Below are 15,932 nucleotides of genomic sequence, written 5' to 3'. Positions count from 1 at the left end.
CAGAGGCCTGTGCTAAAGTTGTGGTGAGTGAAATTCTAGTATTTTATTATCTAATTATATAGTTCTAATTTAAAGATATCTGCCTGATCTGTGCAGTGGGCCCATGCACTTGATGGATTCATCCTCGCTACCCAGGCTTAGCTAATAACTTACAGCTACACACTTTTGTCCAGATATGCTCACTTCTAGCTCCAGCTAACATGGCGCACAGATAAATGCTAATCTTGACTCTTCAAAATGGGAAAACAGGGCTTAAAAAATTAATATGTAACTTCATGTTGCCTGTGTCCATCTTTTACATATAGCTATGTTATAAGTGCATTGCACAGACAATTGGTAATTAGTTCAAAAATATAGGACAGAGTTTTTGGACTGGCTGTTAAACTTAATCATACAGCAAATGTGCCTCAGACTGGATTCAGATTTTGAATGCTGGCACAGAGAGTCAAACATGTTCAAATTCAGTCAGTAACAGATTTCTGGGCATTATGGGAGAGAGCACACCAAGCTGTAGAAGAGATCTGACACAATAGCCACTCAGTGCTTTAATATCTATCTGCAAAGTCTAGTTTTTGCTTTCTTCTGCCAAAATTGTACAACAATGCTGTTAGCCTTTTTTAGAGTTAAAAATAGGCAATGTTTTGTTTTTTAAGTTATAGCTGTATATGTCTTTCTAGATACAAATAAAATGGGTTTTGTGATTAAAAAAAATATATCTTTAATTATTTCTATATTCAATTCAATTTTATTTATATATCGCCAAATCACAACAACAGTTACCTCAAGGCGCTTTATATTGTACAGTAGATCCTACAATAATAGATTCAGAGAAAAACCCCACAATCAAATGAACCCCTATGAGCAAGCACTTTGGTGACAGTGGGAAGGAAAAAATCCCTTTTAACAGGAAGAAACCTCCGGCAGTACCAGGCTGAGGGAAGGACGGGGTCGTCTGCTGGGACCGGTGGGGTGAGAGGAGGAAGACAGGATAAAGACATGCTGTGGAAGACAGCTGGAGATTAATAACAAACACGGTTCAATGCAGAGATGTTTATTTACACATACTGAGTGAAAAGGGTGACTGAAAAGGAAAAACTCAATGCATCATGGGAGTCCCCCAGCAGCTTATGACCAATACAGCATAACTAAGGGAGGATTCAGGGACACCTGGTCCAGCCCTAACTATATGCTTTAGCAAAAAGGAAAGTTTTAAGCCTAATCTTGAAAGTAGAGATAGTGTCTGTCTCCTGAATCTAAACTGGAAGCTGATTCCACAGAAGAGGGGCCTGAAAACAGAAGGCTCTGCCTCCCATTCTACTTTTTAAATACTCTAGGAACAACAAGTAGGCCTGCAGTGTGAGAGCAAAGTGCTCAAATGGGGTGATACGGTACTACAAGGTCATTAAGATAAGATGGGGCCTGATTATTTAAGACCTTGTATGTGAGGAGCAGGATTTTGAATTCAATTCTGGATTTAACAGGAAGCCAATAAAGGGAAGCCAAAACAGGAGAAATATGCTCTCTCTTTCTAGTCCCTGTCAGTACCCTTACTGCAGCATTTTGGATTAGCTGAAGGCTTTTCAGGGAGTTTTTAGGACGTCCTGATAATAATTAGTTACAGTAGTCCAGCCTAGAAGTCTAGAATGCATGAACTAGTTTTTCAAACAGTAGTGTGAGCAGAGTGTTCTTTGGATGAAGCACGTGAAGATTATACTGTGAAAACAGAAGTTATCTAAAAGTTTTTAATTAAATTGCTATGCAGATAAACTACTCAAAAACACCCCTGTGTGTTGGAACAGGAAGAGGAAGTGATACTTTACCGCAGAGAGAGCGAACACCAAGTGACAGCGCCACCCGAAGGACAGCACAGTTCTACAAGAAAGATAGATGGATAGATGCAGAATTTTGAATAGTATTATAATCTAATCAGTATAATATAATAATCAGGTGACAGAGAAACAGTCTTCTCTGACACCAATTCAGTTCATTTACTGTTTACATTTACATTTAGTGTTTGAGTATGAGTTCCAATCCAGCTTTCAGACATTTTTTAATTTGTTTTACCAAACTACTGGTACAGATAGCTACAGGCAGATGATCTGATTCATGCAGTATATAATGTATTTATCCTCACCTTCTTCAATCTGTTTTTCTGTGTTCAATCTATACTTCCCTCCCTGTAGCTGTAAGTAAATTCTAGTACAGGAGAATCAGGATGAAAAGATGGCAACCATGCTGTTACCAACGGGTCCTGATGGCTTGCGGCGGTTCACTCGCGAATCCTTGGCTGCCTTGGAGCAGCGGATTGCGGAGGAGCAGGCCAAGAATGCCAAGGGGGCTCAGAAGAAGACAGAGCCACCGAAACCCAGGGTCGACCTGGAGGCAGGGAAGCAACTGCCACGCATCTTCGGTGAAATCCCTCAAGAACTTATTGGGGTGCCGCTGGAAGACATCGATCCATTTTACTACAAGAACCAGAGGGTAAGAGTTTGGGTTTGCTTGTCCCCTTGTGGAAGAAAGGGTTACTGTGAATCAGCACAAGTTTGTTCTGAGTGATGACCGTTGTGCTCGGATGAATAGGATACTACTCCCAATAGGAGTTGTTTGGGTTTTTTTGTAGTTATATGATTTTTATGACTTGACAGCTTGATCTCAACTCAGATTACGTAAAAACCTGTGGAAGTTTTAAGACTACAGTGTTAGCTCTCTTCACTGCCATCATCAAAACACCAAATAATGAAATGTCTTTTGGATGAATGGTTTTCCATATCTCTACTAGAGTTCCAGAAAGAGAATCATTGCAAAGGTGCCCTTATTTGAGTGGTTTGTATGCCCAAACTAATGTATGATGATGATAGCAGTTCTTTTAAATTCTTTTGTATTAACAAAGCTAACTGTCTTTTGCTTAAAGAAACATGTCACAGATATATTGGTTCCAGCAATCACAGACATTATGGGCAGAAACTTATTCATGTTTGCAATAAAATGATCAGTATTGATAAATCTGCCAAAGATTATGTACCATTTAAATTAAAATGAGCACATCAACACTTTTACAGTGGGAGTAGTGGGAGACAAAATTCAGCCTGTTTTAACAGACTGAATCAATATAATTTTTACTGGTTAAAGAAATACTTGACACAAAATGACCATTTTCTGGGGTTTCCTTCATAGAGGCAATTTCTTGGCAACCGTTAAAGAGATTGTAACCATGGCGAATCCCTGGCAATGTTAAAGTTATTTAACCACGTTTATTAATAATCGGCTTGAAAATGAAAGTGTTTGTGGTTACTAATGCAGAATTTTGCTGCTATATTTTCTGCCATGTTCGCTGATGAATGTTCATCTGAATTTGAACACGATATGATAGCGAGCCTCCAAATAAACTGGCATTTTCACAGAACTTAGCAAGTGGCTATTTGGAGCAGCGAGCTGAGACGTGGCCTCTGTGACTGCTTCGCTTTAGATCTCTTGCGGATGCAGAAATAGGATTAGCAAGTTTTGATTTGCTGCTGCCCGTTAATGGGCCGTTTATGGAGAGATGAAAAAAAAAAAGGATGTGGCAGTCATTCTCAGGGTCTCTTTGTTTTGGCATGTGGCGCACTGCTGGATGGGAGGATTATCCAAAGACGGAAAAATATTTAAATAAATGCCACATCTGTTGGGGAAAGGGTCAGCTCCCATTGGAGTTGTCTCCATTATCTCAGCCGGCCTCACTAACAGTGTGGACGGGCACTCATTGCTCGCTCACCTCTTGGAGCCATAAGTGCTCACGGTGAATATTAACACAGATGGTAGCTATATTGTTATCCCTGCTTGGTAAAGACAGCAGCTGAACTGCTGCTCAGACCTGCTGCTGCTGCGATTCACTGTTGTTGTTGTGCACAAAGTGAAAATCATTTTAAGAAATGCTTTTTTTGGTGTGATGTCTTTTCAAAAATGTGATTTCTGTCAATAATGTTATATTTTTCTTTTTTTTCTCCCCCCTTGCAGACCTTTATAGTACTTAACAAAGGGAAGGCCATCTTCAGATTCAGCGCCACATCTGCACTTTACATATTTACTCCATTTCACCTCATCAGAGCGATTGCCATAAAGATTTTAGTTCATTCATATCCTTTTTGGGTTCTCTGCATGTGCCTCTTCCTGCTTTTATTTATCTGTTGAAGGCTCATGTGTTCCTCTTCCCCTGCTACACTTGAAAAGGGACTTTTTAAACCACTAAAAAAAAGGTTGTTCTCTTTAAACTAAAAACATGAATGTCATTTTCCTGACATGTGATAACATGGGGATTAGACTGTGACTCAGATGTCCTGCCGTGAACAAACTAGTTTGAACCATTCCTACTGTAATTTATATATTTTACAATGAAAAGTCCAGATTTCACTTCCTGCTGACAGATAAGCCAATTTGTGATATTTACTGATTTCCCCCCTGTAGGTTTCTATTGGATTTTTCCAGTCCTATTTTTGAAACATCTTTGTGATGGTTCTCTCTGGCATCGCACACTAAATCCCCTCATATCCCTCTTTTAATCTCTGAAATGAAATAAGAGCAAGGAGATTTCACATCATGTGATGGCTGACTATTAGTTGTCAGACAGATGATTTGTAATTTTCCCAAATTTTCCTCCAACTCTCCCCTGTTATAGATTTCACTTCTGTTACTGATTCTCTGAAACATGCAGATTACCGCAGTCGGTTCTGAAGTGCAGGCTAAAAGCCCTCAATACCCAAACTATCGGTTTATTTTATAATGTAATATAATCAATCAGATAATTTAAATTATAGCGAAAAACTTTAATGTTCATTTCAGTGAATTTCTTATCATTTTATGCTAAAGCACTTTAATCTTTGCAATCATTTGTAAAGATTCAGTAGATCCTTTAGGATTTCAGTCCATGTCTCCATATGGGAGATTATGTTTTTCTACCGAGTCGATATTAAATAGAATTTGTTTACATTGTTTTTTATAATCTGCATTTACTGTAGTCTGTAGGTACAAACAGTGACCGTTCATCCTCGTGTATATACTCCACAGGATTACAATAAACCTTTGTTGTTTTATTTGAATACATCGTCTGCTTATCAGAAAAACGTATTTGATTGGGTAACTGTAAATCGTCACCTTACAGTACACATTCCTTAACTCTCTTTTCACATTGTTTAGCTTGTTCATAATGTTCACTATCCTGACCAACTGTTTCTTCATGGCCATGTCTGATCCACCAACATGGACCAAGTACCTGGAGTAAGTTAATGCAGCTTGAAGTTGTTTTCTTGATTCAAAATTGTCTGCATACGTTCTAATGTGTAGTTTGCTGGGGTTTGTTGCTTTGTCAGTGGCAACTGGCAGAATCAATTGACATATGTAAGTATATGATGCATGTGATATATTCGCCATGCTTGAAAACACCACATTTGCATGTTAAGTTGAACCAAGAGAAGAATCTTGCAATATAATGTGTTGTGCATGCTGTAAAGAGGTGGTGAAGCATGCAACAGGCTGTCCACATTCACAGAGACTTTTTTACTTTTTGCAACATCAGGAATTCATTTTTAGTTAATGTGGGAAGAAAAGCAGTTTTGTTTTTTGCAATAGTTTTTCCATTTGTCTTAATCAGTCTCCCGCATTGTTGGTCTTACATACACTGACTGATCACTTCATTAGGTATACCTGTTTAATTGGAGATTATGTATCGGAATTTCAGGAGCGGGACCACGCCTCCAAACACGCTCCTTCCGGTTGTCAACTATATAGGTTCCTCCAGTTCTGCAAGCTGTTCATTCTTGTTTACGTGCCCCACCCTCCCTCCCTCCTTGTTTTCAATTCTTTAACTTCTTCACTTGTATTTAGTACATGGGGATCTGCCTTCGAGGCTTTCCCCAAAACGCTGTCAAACCTAAAATGAGGACGTGGGTCCAGCTAGTGAACTGCTCTTTAATACAAATGTCTAATCAGCCAATCACATGACAGCAACCCAGAGCATTCTGCTATGTAGACATGTTCAGTTTGCCCTGTTGAATTTCGGACCGAGTATCAGAATAGGTGAATTAAAAGACTTTGAATGTGGCGTGATTGTTGTTGTCAGATGGGCTGGTCTGAGTATTTCAGAAGCTACCGGGATTTTCACTAAATTTTTCTGCGCAACCATTGCCGGGGTTTACAGACAACAGTTTGAGAAAGAAAGTATCCAGTGAATGACAGTTCACAATGTTTGAAAATGCCTTGTTAACGCCAGGTAAGAGGAGAACCTCTAATAACTCAAATAATCACTTGTTACAACTAGAAGAAGGCAGAAGAGCATGTCTGAACACCCAGCATTACAATCCTTGAAGCCTACACCAGCAGAAGACCACAGGGGCGACACCTTCTCACCTAAGAGAATGAAACTAAATTCACAAAATTGCAAAAAGGAAGATTGGAAAAATGTTGCTCCATGTGACAGTGACCGTATATCCCGCCTCTCGCCATCCATAAGTGGAATGGATGGATGGAAAAATGTCACCTGGTCTGATGAGTCTCCATTTAATTTGGATGGTAGGGTCAGAATCTGGTGTAAAAAAACATGAAAGCATGGATTCATCTTGCCTGCTTTCAGTTTTTAGACACTGTACCCATCTTCTGATGGCTCTTCCTAGCCACATGTCACAAAGTTCAGATCATCTCAAACTGAAATCTTGAACATGGAAGTGAGTTCACTGTGTGCAAATGGGCTCCACAATTACCAGACCTCAGTCCAATAGAGCAAATTATGGATGTGATGGAACGGGATCTCTGACGAATGTTTCCAGCAGCTGGTTGAATTTGAGGAATCATGAGGAATTAAGGCAGCTCTGAAGTTAAAGGGTATCTTGTAAAGTGGTCAGTGAGTGTATATATGCTCTATAAAGACCATGTAGTTACAAAAACAGATCACCAAACAGGATAATCAATTGTACAATTGCACCATCAGCAGATAAACTGCCCGTGCCACTTATACAGTAAAACAGCACGAAACTCTGAAAAACCACAAACTGAGAAAATGAGTTGTGTGACGCTGTCATCACACTACATGTAGTTTCTTTTTTTTATATCTGTCAGTCTATATATGTTTTAAGATTTGGACTTTATCATGATTTTAGTTATAGTTAGATTTCAAATCTTGGTAGATTTTTTAAAAATGGTGACAAATATTAAACAAGTAGTATTTTTTTTCTTTTTCAAGCTCTTTCAGCAGGCTGCGTCATATCTCAAACACAACTCTTCATTGTTATCTTACTATAAATAGTTTTAGTGTTGAGATGTATTTAAAGCTCCAGTTTGTTTCAGTGTAACGTTGTCCTTGGTGCTAATGCTACATTGTGTTCTCCTACCATGGATCTTTTCCAGGTATACCTTCACTGGTATTTACACATTCGAGTCAGCAATAAAGATATTAGCGAGAGGTTTCTGTACAGTGCCATTCACATTTTTGAGAGATCCGTGGAACTGGCTGGACTTCACGGTGATTATGATGGCGTGAGTACAGATATCATTTCACCATTGCACACATCATCACTGTCTTCTGATTCTCTGAATCTGTGTTTGTATTCTCTTGTGAGGAACAGTTTTTAAGAAAAATGTAATGCAATCATCTGATAAAAACAAAAATCCTCTCCCTCACTTAGTGAAGCAATAATTCTCCGTGGTGATTTGAAACACAACATTTGCTTTGTTACAAAAAAACAAACACTTCTACTGGATCTCATCCTTGAAGCTGCACATGACATGCATATGAATGGATGTGAGCCCTTGCAGCATTGTTTTTGAGAGCAAAGGGCAAAAACAGGAGACTTTAAACAAAAATGTTTTGTTGTAGCCTGTACTCACTGTGCATCCCCAGCACCTAACTCCATGCAGACTAAGTTAGTGACTAGCTATTGAACTTAGTGGAATGTTAAGCAGCTCAACACAAAATAGTTTGAGGTTGGTGGAGACCAAAATATGAGCTAAAAGACGACAAAATGTCAGATTAACATTGACCAGCTGAAAAGCTGTAATATAAACTTGTAACACTACATTCCAGACAAAGATGTGATTTCTCTTCACTTGTTGTATGAATTTCCAGATATTTGACTGAATTTGTAGACCTTGGAAATGTCTCTGCCTTGAGAACCTTCCGAGTACTGCGAGCACTGAAAACCATCTCAGTTATCCCAGGTAAGAGAACAATCAGGTTTCTTTGATTCCTTTTAGTTCTCTCTAAAATGTCTAAATGTTATTCACAAAGGTTTCTGTAATGGTGTCATACAACCAATACATATTGTTTCCTCCCCACACACACACACAAGGTCTAAAGACCATCGTTGGTGCCCTGATCCAGTCTGTGAAGAAGCTGGCAGACGTGATGATCTTGACCGTGTTCTGTCTCAGCGTGTTTGCCCTCATCGGCCTGCAGCTTTTTATGGGGTTACTGCGACAAAAGTGCGTCCGCAGTCTCTCGCACTGCGTCAACTCCTCGTTTAGCCCCAACACATCCTTCATCTGCAACAACAGAACCTGGAGCTCCACGGAGGACTTCCTCAGCAGTGAAGGTCAGCCAAAAATAGAAGAGCCTGCTATTGATCATCAGATGTACAGTGCTCTTAACAATGTAATATTTAATACTTTACATATTACAACTTTTTGTATGTTTAACTGGCTTTTCCTCAGATAATTTTTACAAAGTTGAAGGAGCAAAGGATGCCTTAATATGTGGATATGGAAGTGATGCGGGGTAAGTAAACATTCACTTTTCTTACTGCTTCTTAATCTGTTCACCTGTTTGGCTCTTATGTAATATCATATATATATATATATATATATATGTGTAGTTACATGTAGCTCAAGGCTCACAAGAAAAGGAGGATTCAATGATAGATGATGTCCTGTCATTTAGGATTCTCAGTCTGTGACTTAGGTATAATATATAGGTAACTGATCCCATTGGAGGGAGAGGTTTCGCCTGAGAGAAGCTGAGCACAAGACAACATGTGGCGTGGATAATCACCACGGCTCCACTGGAGCTCTTCACAGAGAGACATGGCATTGCCAGCTGGAGAGCGGGAGGTCTTTGGAGATTTCATCATCTCAAAAGCTCTGTGCTGTGATTAGGGTAACTGGAGCAGACTAGAACACTTTGGGATTGATATTTTGTTATCATATTTTTATTTCGACTGTACTGAAGCTTTTAACTAGTGCTTCTGACGAACCTGCTTGCTGAGCTAAAATAAGTCAAAACAATGCTAAATATAAGGTCCTTAGATGTAAGTAAATATAGATGTAAATGCATAGGTGAAATGGGTGATGGACTTTGTTCCCAGTCAAAGGCACAGTCTGAAACCATCCAAATATTGCTACTCAGCCTACGCACTGAATAATCCTGTAAATCCAAATGCTTTTGAAACAAGCACAACAGGATGACTCTGCCCAATGCCAGGCCCAGTTCAGGGGTTATAGTGAACTAAATACCCATCTGTGTGAATCTGAAATCCTGTAGCTCCAACAAATGGCTTCCATTAGGTGCTCTTGTTAATAATACAAGATAATGAATGATAGCAAATAAAACATGGTGATGATGTTAAAGCCTCTGCAGGGAAGTTTGATGCAGATGTTTTCAATTTATTTGCACGTTAAACAAAGGTGGTTCTATATGAAACCTTATAGGTTTATGTCATGCATTTACTTCATGTACCATTAGCTTGTCATGTTTTTTGGAGAAGCAGGGATAAGCACCTAGAGACAGCAGGAGATGATGTAGCATATTTGCAATGTTTCTCTTTTATGGTGAAGAAATTGTTGAATATGATTCTGTAATTAAACATACCAGAAGCTTTATGTTATGGTAGAAGGCACGCCAGATTCCTTTTATATCAAGAGGAATCAGAGTAATACAATGAAGGGAAAAAACTTGGCCAACCTGAACTTGATTTGTCTGCTTAAACATCGCTGGTCAACCTTGGATGTTGTTGTGGGTTATAGTTTCATATGTTGTATTCTTTTAAGCAGCTTTAGCCACGTGCATCTCACTGAGAGTGTTGTTACACAATGTAGTGGTCTTTGCCCTCATGCTATTTCTCTATTTAAATCATGTCTTATATGCTTTTCTCTCCTGACCCTTTAGGTTTTAGATTCAGAGCATTCTCATTTCCAACATACCGACGATTTGTCCCGGCCCGAGGCGTCTAATAGTATGGCGAAAGGTACCCTTCCGCCTCCTTATGAGACGCTCTGGATTCTCAATTGAATCCAACAGAATGCTGCTAGTGGAGATAACACACGCTTTGAGCAGGGGCTCCAGCGGTCCATTCCAGCCTTAACCCTATCAGATCATGTTTTCCAAAGTGATTAATGATCAGAAGATTATAGCCAAGTTTTAGTTACTTTGATTCTAAAATAAAAAAAAAAGATTTGTCCACAGTTTATCTAAATGGTCTTTTGTGACCCTCAGCTAGTCACATACTCGAAGCAATCTTCTGGTTGTCACTGGTGGTCACTTCACTTCTACAGCATAGTACTGTTGGATTATGTAAGCTCAGTGATTGTCTCCGGCCAAAAAGTAGCTTTTGGCCGGAGACAATCACTGTGTCAAAAAATAGCTGTTTTTGACATTTGCGTGGACAGAAGTTTTTTTCCTCAAAGAACCAGAAATTTTGTTACAATGGCTGTTATCAATTTTTTGTTGATACCAGTTCAAATTGTTCAAACACTGTCATTAAGAATAAAGTAAATCAACTTTTTATTCTTGAAAAAAGGGCGCACCAAAAATAGCTCCTCTTGCTTCAAAGCTAACCCTTTGCACAATGTTTGTTACAGCTAACCAGGCTAGTGAACTAAAAAACAAAAAATATATATTTTAATAAAAGCAGAGAATATTTAGAGTTAAAATGTTTGAGGAGTTTGACGTTTTCTATAAATGATCAGCTAATGTTTGAATAAGGACCTAATGTTTAGCCGACATTAATAACTAATAATAATGGATTGGATTTATATAGCGCTTTTCAAGGCACCCAAAGCGCTTTACAATACCACTATTCATTCACACACTGGTGGAAGCAGCTACAGTTGACTGACAGAAGCGAGGCTGCCATATCGCACCATTGGCCCCTCTGGCCAACACCAGTAGGGTAAAGTGTCTTACCCAGGGACACAACGACCAGGACAGAGAGCCCAGGGATCGAACCGGCGACCTTCCGGTTACAGATGCGATTCCCAACCCCCTGAGCCACGGTCGCCCGTGGCTAAAACTAGCATTTTAGCATATATTTAATTCATGCAGATATTTTGTTAGAATAATCAAGAAGAAAAAAAAACCTCTTGATTCTTTTGCTTTGATGTAGTTACTTCTCTAAGGTGGAAAGTTTTTTTCTTCTTCTTCTTCTTGGTTTGTTTGTTTGTTTTGTTTTTGCTTTGTTTTATTATTTGCTTTGAGCCCTGTGTACAGGAGCTGCATGCAAAAAGGCGTAATAAGCAAATGCTTCAGCCAATACCTTTTGATTAGCCTTGTCTCATGCTTTCTTGCTTTGTGGTAGATCTTTGTTCTGTCTTCACTGAGATATTTGAATGCTAATCAATAAAATCAAATCAAATCAAATCAATCAATCAAGTCAAGACAAAAACTGCCAGTATGAATAAGCTAACACTATCTGACTGCCACAACTCCAGTTTTTATATAGAATTCAAAGAACAATTAAAAAATACATATTTATATTTAATTTGCAACTTATAATCCTTCCCATTCCCAGTTATAGTTATTATGAGTGTAGTCACATATTTTTAGAGGCAACAGAATCCAGCCACCCTTTAGTTTTTAATCCCTCTCCTCCAAAAGCACAGGACCTTAATCTCCCAAGAAGTACCGTCTGATTCAGTAATTTGTGTTGAAGTCAGAGCAAAAGATTTGGACGGGGAAATGATGTCACTAAACTCACTTAAATAGTGGGTCAGTAAGATCAGGCGAGACCTACCCAGCTGTCCCACCTACAAGTCACTACATGTGAACTTTCTTTTGTTGCCCGCTTTTTGTGTTTTTGCCATTTGTGGAGCTCTAACAGAGCGCTGCAATCGATACAGCAGAGTTTGAACCTTTTTGTTGTTTTTAATGGCGTCTTTGTCCCCTTTTATTTTAACATTGCTACATCATCATCAAGAAAATGCATTTTGTTGCACTTACTGCATTTTTAAAAAACTTTCTCTCCAGCTAAACTGCAGCTAAAGCAAGAGTGGCACAGATTCGTGACATGCTTGACAGGTTAAAGATACCATAAGGTAGCTTATGGTTTTACTGGCAGATAACTGAGATGGCCTCTTAACTTGTGCAACATTTTTAGATGGAACTTTCTGAGGCTGGCTGTGGAGGAGAGCAAGATATTAAGCAGGTCAGGATGGAGGACGTAAAACATAGAGGATGCTTAATCTTTTGAGTGTATTCCAACAAGTAATCCCTGAGTAGATTTCCAAATTAAAGCTTTGGATACGTTATGATGACACACACACACAGTCACACACATGCGCATAGCCCCCATCACGCCTACTGTAGAGTCGAGGCAAGTGCTTATCCCCTTACATCTTAAAACCACTATGCATTAAGGATTATGACTGATTGTATTGAAAGTTTCCACTTTTGCCCTGAGCTGGAGCGATGCGGGCAGGAAACTCACCGCCTTAGCCCCACCCAGGAAAAAAAACTGTTGCCACCGACAGATGTTATTTCCTGCTGTTATACAAACAGCAGGAAATTGATGTTGTCCTCACATATATAATATTAAAAAAAACCAAACATTGTAAACATGGAGCAAAGGGCTTTAATAGAGGTCTAACACACCCGACCCTGTGTTAGCTGTGCTCCAATGATTGCACAAAATGACTTGTAAAATCAATTATTATTCATATTTTGCCTTTCTTTTCACATGTCGCTTTTTAGATTTTTGGCTGCATGCTTCCTATAATTCCAGTAAGCAACAGGTTAATAAAATCATAAGGCCTTTTCAACTGGAGGAACTGCAGATTGCATCACTCAGCAGTGGCTTCATTTTCAGCTCCCTGGGTTTCCTCTTTGGATTAACTTAAAAAATCAATAAGTGTTGTCCTTTTTAGCTCTTACCCCAACTTCCTCAAGAGGCTTTGAGGAAGTTGGGGTAGACCGCCACTGTCGCCATGGGTTTGTTCTTAATGACGTGTGGTTAAAAGAATGAAATGGGGGTACTGCTTTACCTCATAGTTTGAGCAGCTGACCATATACCCCAAGGCTAAATTCAGCTGCCCGGGTTCAACTCTGACCCAAGGTGCTTTTACCTTTGTCTTCCCCAACTCACTCATTCCCTGCTTTCCTTTCTAATCAAGGCAAAAGCCCCCAAACAGTAAAGTAAAAAAATAAAAGGGAATTTTTGCTCAGTGTACTATGGTAGAGAATTCATATAAAAATAACTTCCTAGAGCCTGAGAACAGATATATATAGTAATAGTAGTAATAGCAAGTGGTAAAAATGCATGAAAAAACAAACTTGCAGAATACTTAGATGTGATGCACAGCTGAGTTATATCTGTGTGTATCAGCAGCTGCTCCATTGGGCAGTTGCTATAGAGACTAATGGGACATGAACTCTGCAGGCACCTTGTTCACAATTACAAAACTACGAAAGGACTCTCACATTTTTGTAGCTGTTTAATGGACAACAGTGGATTAACAAGCATATCATTGAGTGCAGTTTATTCATTTATAAACTGCATACAGAGGCACCTAGTCTGAGCACCTACAGAAAGTTGCTCAGACTTGATTGCAGAATGACACGATGAAAACATGGAATAGTGATGATTACAGGAAATATTGTTAGCTAAACTTAGTGATATGACACCTTCCATGCATTGTTTACCATTGTATTATTATTTTCATTTTTAATTAAGCTGCAGTTTATTTTCCAGACTAGTCATTTCATGTGTAAAGTATATAAAATGTTCCAAAGTCAAGTTATAAGTACTGTGCTGAAAATGATCTCAGACGTAAGAATTAATCACCAGCACACCAGGGCCGCTTTACATGGATGTCAATCATCAGTAACCTATACTCTCCTTGGTGGTTTATCTCGGATCTGCCCTCGTCGCATCACCAGCTAGTCGCTCAATGTCATTGAGGTTGTATGGTCTGTTAAAGTGAATTGTTCTGAGTTTAGACCCAACATGGTCTTTCATTGGACATTGCCGTATATCACTTCCTGTCAGGAAGCAGCTTTAGTTGACAGGAACTCAGCAGTATACTTGGCATGTTTGCTTGAAGACGCATTAAGCTGCAGTGTATAGGAAGCTCCACATAGTGCACATAGGAAGTGATTTGCAGTTGTGACCAGAGACAATAGAAAATCAATGGCATGTGGCATCTTCAAGCAAACACAAGGTGGAAATTTCCGGGATAAACTTTACAGTTGGGAGTACACTCGGAGTCTTGTAGAAATCACAGTCTCCATTAGCACGTGCTCCGAAAGCCTCTTTAAGCTGACAAACTTGACAAAGACTAAAACAAAAGACAGTTATTTTTTACAGGCATGATACTGTTTTCAGTTAGTGTGCATTTTTTTTTAAATAAAGTTTTCCTTTTGACAAAAGTCGAATTTTTAAATCACAACATTTGTTTAGATGCCGAGTTGACAGAAAGATTTTTGCTAATTTTGCTCAACAATGTTGATATGAAATAAACTAAATGTGCATTGATTAACAGAGGTGAACAGATTGGTGTGAGTGATGTAGCAGAGGGCCAGCCTGACAGGAAGATGTCGCTGGCCTCACACAGCATCCTCTGCCCTCGCTGCTGGATATTAGTGAGCTGGCGTGTTGGTGAGATCCACAGCTGTTCTCACAGCAGCGCTCTTCCGCCCAGCTGTTTGCCTGCCATTATGAAATTATTCCACACTGAGATTGACATGGCAGTCCAGCTTGTTCTCAGCTGCTGGACTTAAATATTTGCTGTAATGCCACTATGTTGACAATGAAGATCAGAGGCGCTGGAATCGAGCTGATTTTTTTTTCCTGCTGCAATTTGATATCCATCTGGCTAATCTCTTTTTGCTCCAGTGCATTTTAGTGCTCCTGTCTGAAACAGGTTTCAAGTGCCGTCTTCTTTGAAATAACGGTGATGATAGTACGTACTTACTGACTCATCTCCCAGTTTTCTCTGTGAAGAGCCACATGTAGAATGTTTTTAACTCTGGGAAAGCAGCACGCACACCGGCACGGCTATATCTCTCCGCAGCTGCTTTTAATTTCCTGTGTTCGGCCTTTGTTTATCAGTCCTGGCCTCTAATCATTTATCTTCTACCTCTCAATCATTTGCACATTACAGGAAGTGTCCAGAAGGATTTGACTGCCTAAAAGTAGGGAGGAATCCAAACTATGGCTACACCAGCTTTGACACTTTCGGCTGGGCTTTCCTGGCACTTTTCCGTCTCATGACGCAGGACTACTGGGAAAAACTGTTTCACCAGGTGCAATTTTCTACTTTTGGTTTTTTCATCTATCAGCATCCTGTAGTTACAACCTTCAACTTAAAAGTTCAATTTTCCTCTTATAGGTTCAGTGTTTTCAGCAGTGGCTCTAAGAGGTCAAACGCATTGCAACTTAAGGAAACACCAACAAACAGAAAAACGTCACCAAAGCTCACAAAAAAAACAATAGAAGTTGAATAAAACACAATAGAAACAGAAAAACAACTCAAACGCTCACAAAGAAAAGACCCTTAGAAAACACAACAGAAGCATTTTTGGGGACAGAACAGCTGTGGAAGTGACGAGCTAACGCTGAAATGTACGAGCAAACATGTATTTACAGTGTCTTGCTATTAAAACACAGATTACCTGCATCTTCTGCCTCACTTCAGTCTTTCACATGTTCTGGTTTCTGTTACTTAAGCAGATGTTTCATCACTTTGTCTCCCAGATTTGTTCT

General features: G+C 39.3%; 1 protein-coding gene across 2 annotated transcripts in view; it reads left to right on the top strand.

Annotated features, from left to right (window-relative positions):
• Positions 1-15,932, top strand: part of LOC147308920 (sodium channel protein type 2 subunit alpha-like) — a 47,599-nt gene that overhangs the window by 11,520 nt on the left and 20,147 nt on the right. For both annotated transcript variants that reach the window (XM_086272315.1, XM_086272316.1), the window contains exons 2-9: positions 2,184-2,481; positions 3,994-4,114; positions 5,163-5,250; positions 7,372-7,500; positions 8,090-8,181; positions 8,313-8,555; positions 8,674-8,737; positions 15,331-15,472. In XM_086272315.1, the coding sequence (XP_086128441.1) occupies positions 2,224-2,481; positions 3,994-4,114; positions 5,163-5,250; positions 7,372-7,500; positions 8,090-8,181; positions 8,313-8,555; positions 8,674-8,737; positions 15,331-15,472 (1,137 nt within the window). In that variant the 5' untranslated portion in view covers positions 2,184-2,223. The remainder of the gene's footprint in view (positions 1-2,183; positions 2,482-3,993; positions 4,115-5,162; positions 5,251-7,371; positions 7,501-8,089; positions 8,182-8,312; positions 8,556-8,673; positions 8,738-15,330; positions 15,473-15,932) is intronic.

The sequence above is a fragment of the Aulonocara sp. 'chitande type north' Nkhata Bay genome, linkage group LG18 (genome assembly GCF_057382095.1).
Source record: "Aulonocara sp. 'chitande type north' Nkhata Bay isolate Kocher_YH1m ecotype deep benthic linkage group LG18, A_spYH_male_GT1.1, whole genome shotgun sequence".
Lineage (NCBI taxonomy): Eukaryota > Metazoa > Chordata > Actinopteri > Cichliformes > Cichlidae > Aulonocara > Aulonocara sp. 'chitande type north' Nkhata Bay.
The sequence above is the reverse complement of the archived record's forward strand: the minus strand, read 5'-3'. Positions and strand labels throughout refer to the sequence as shown.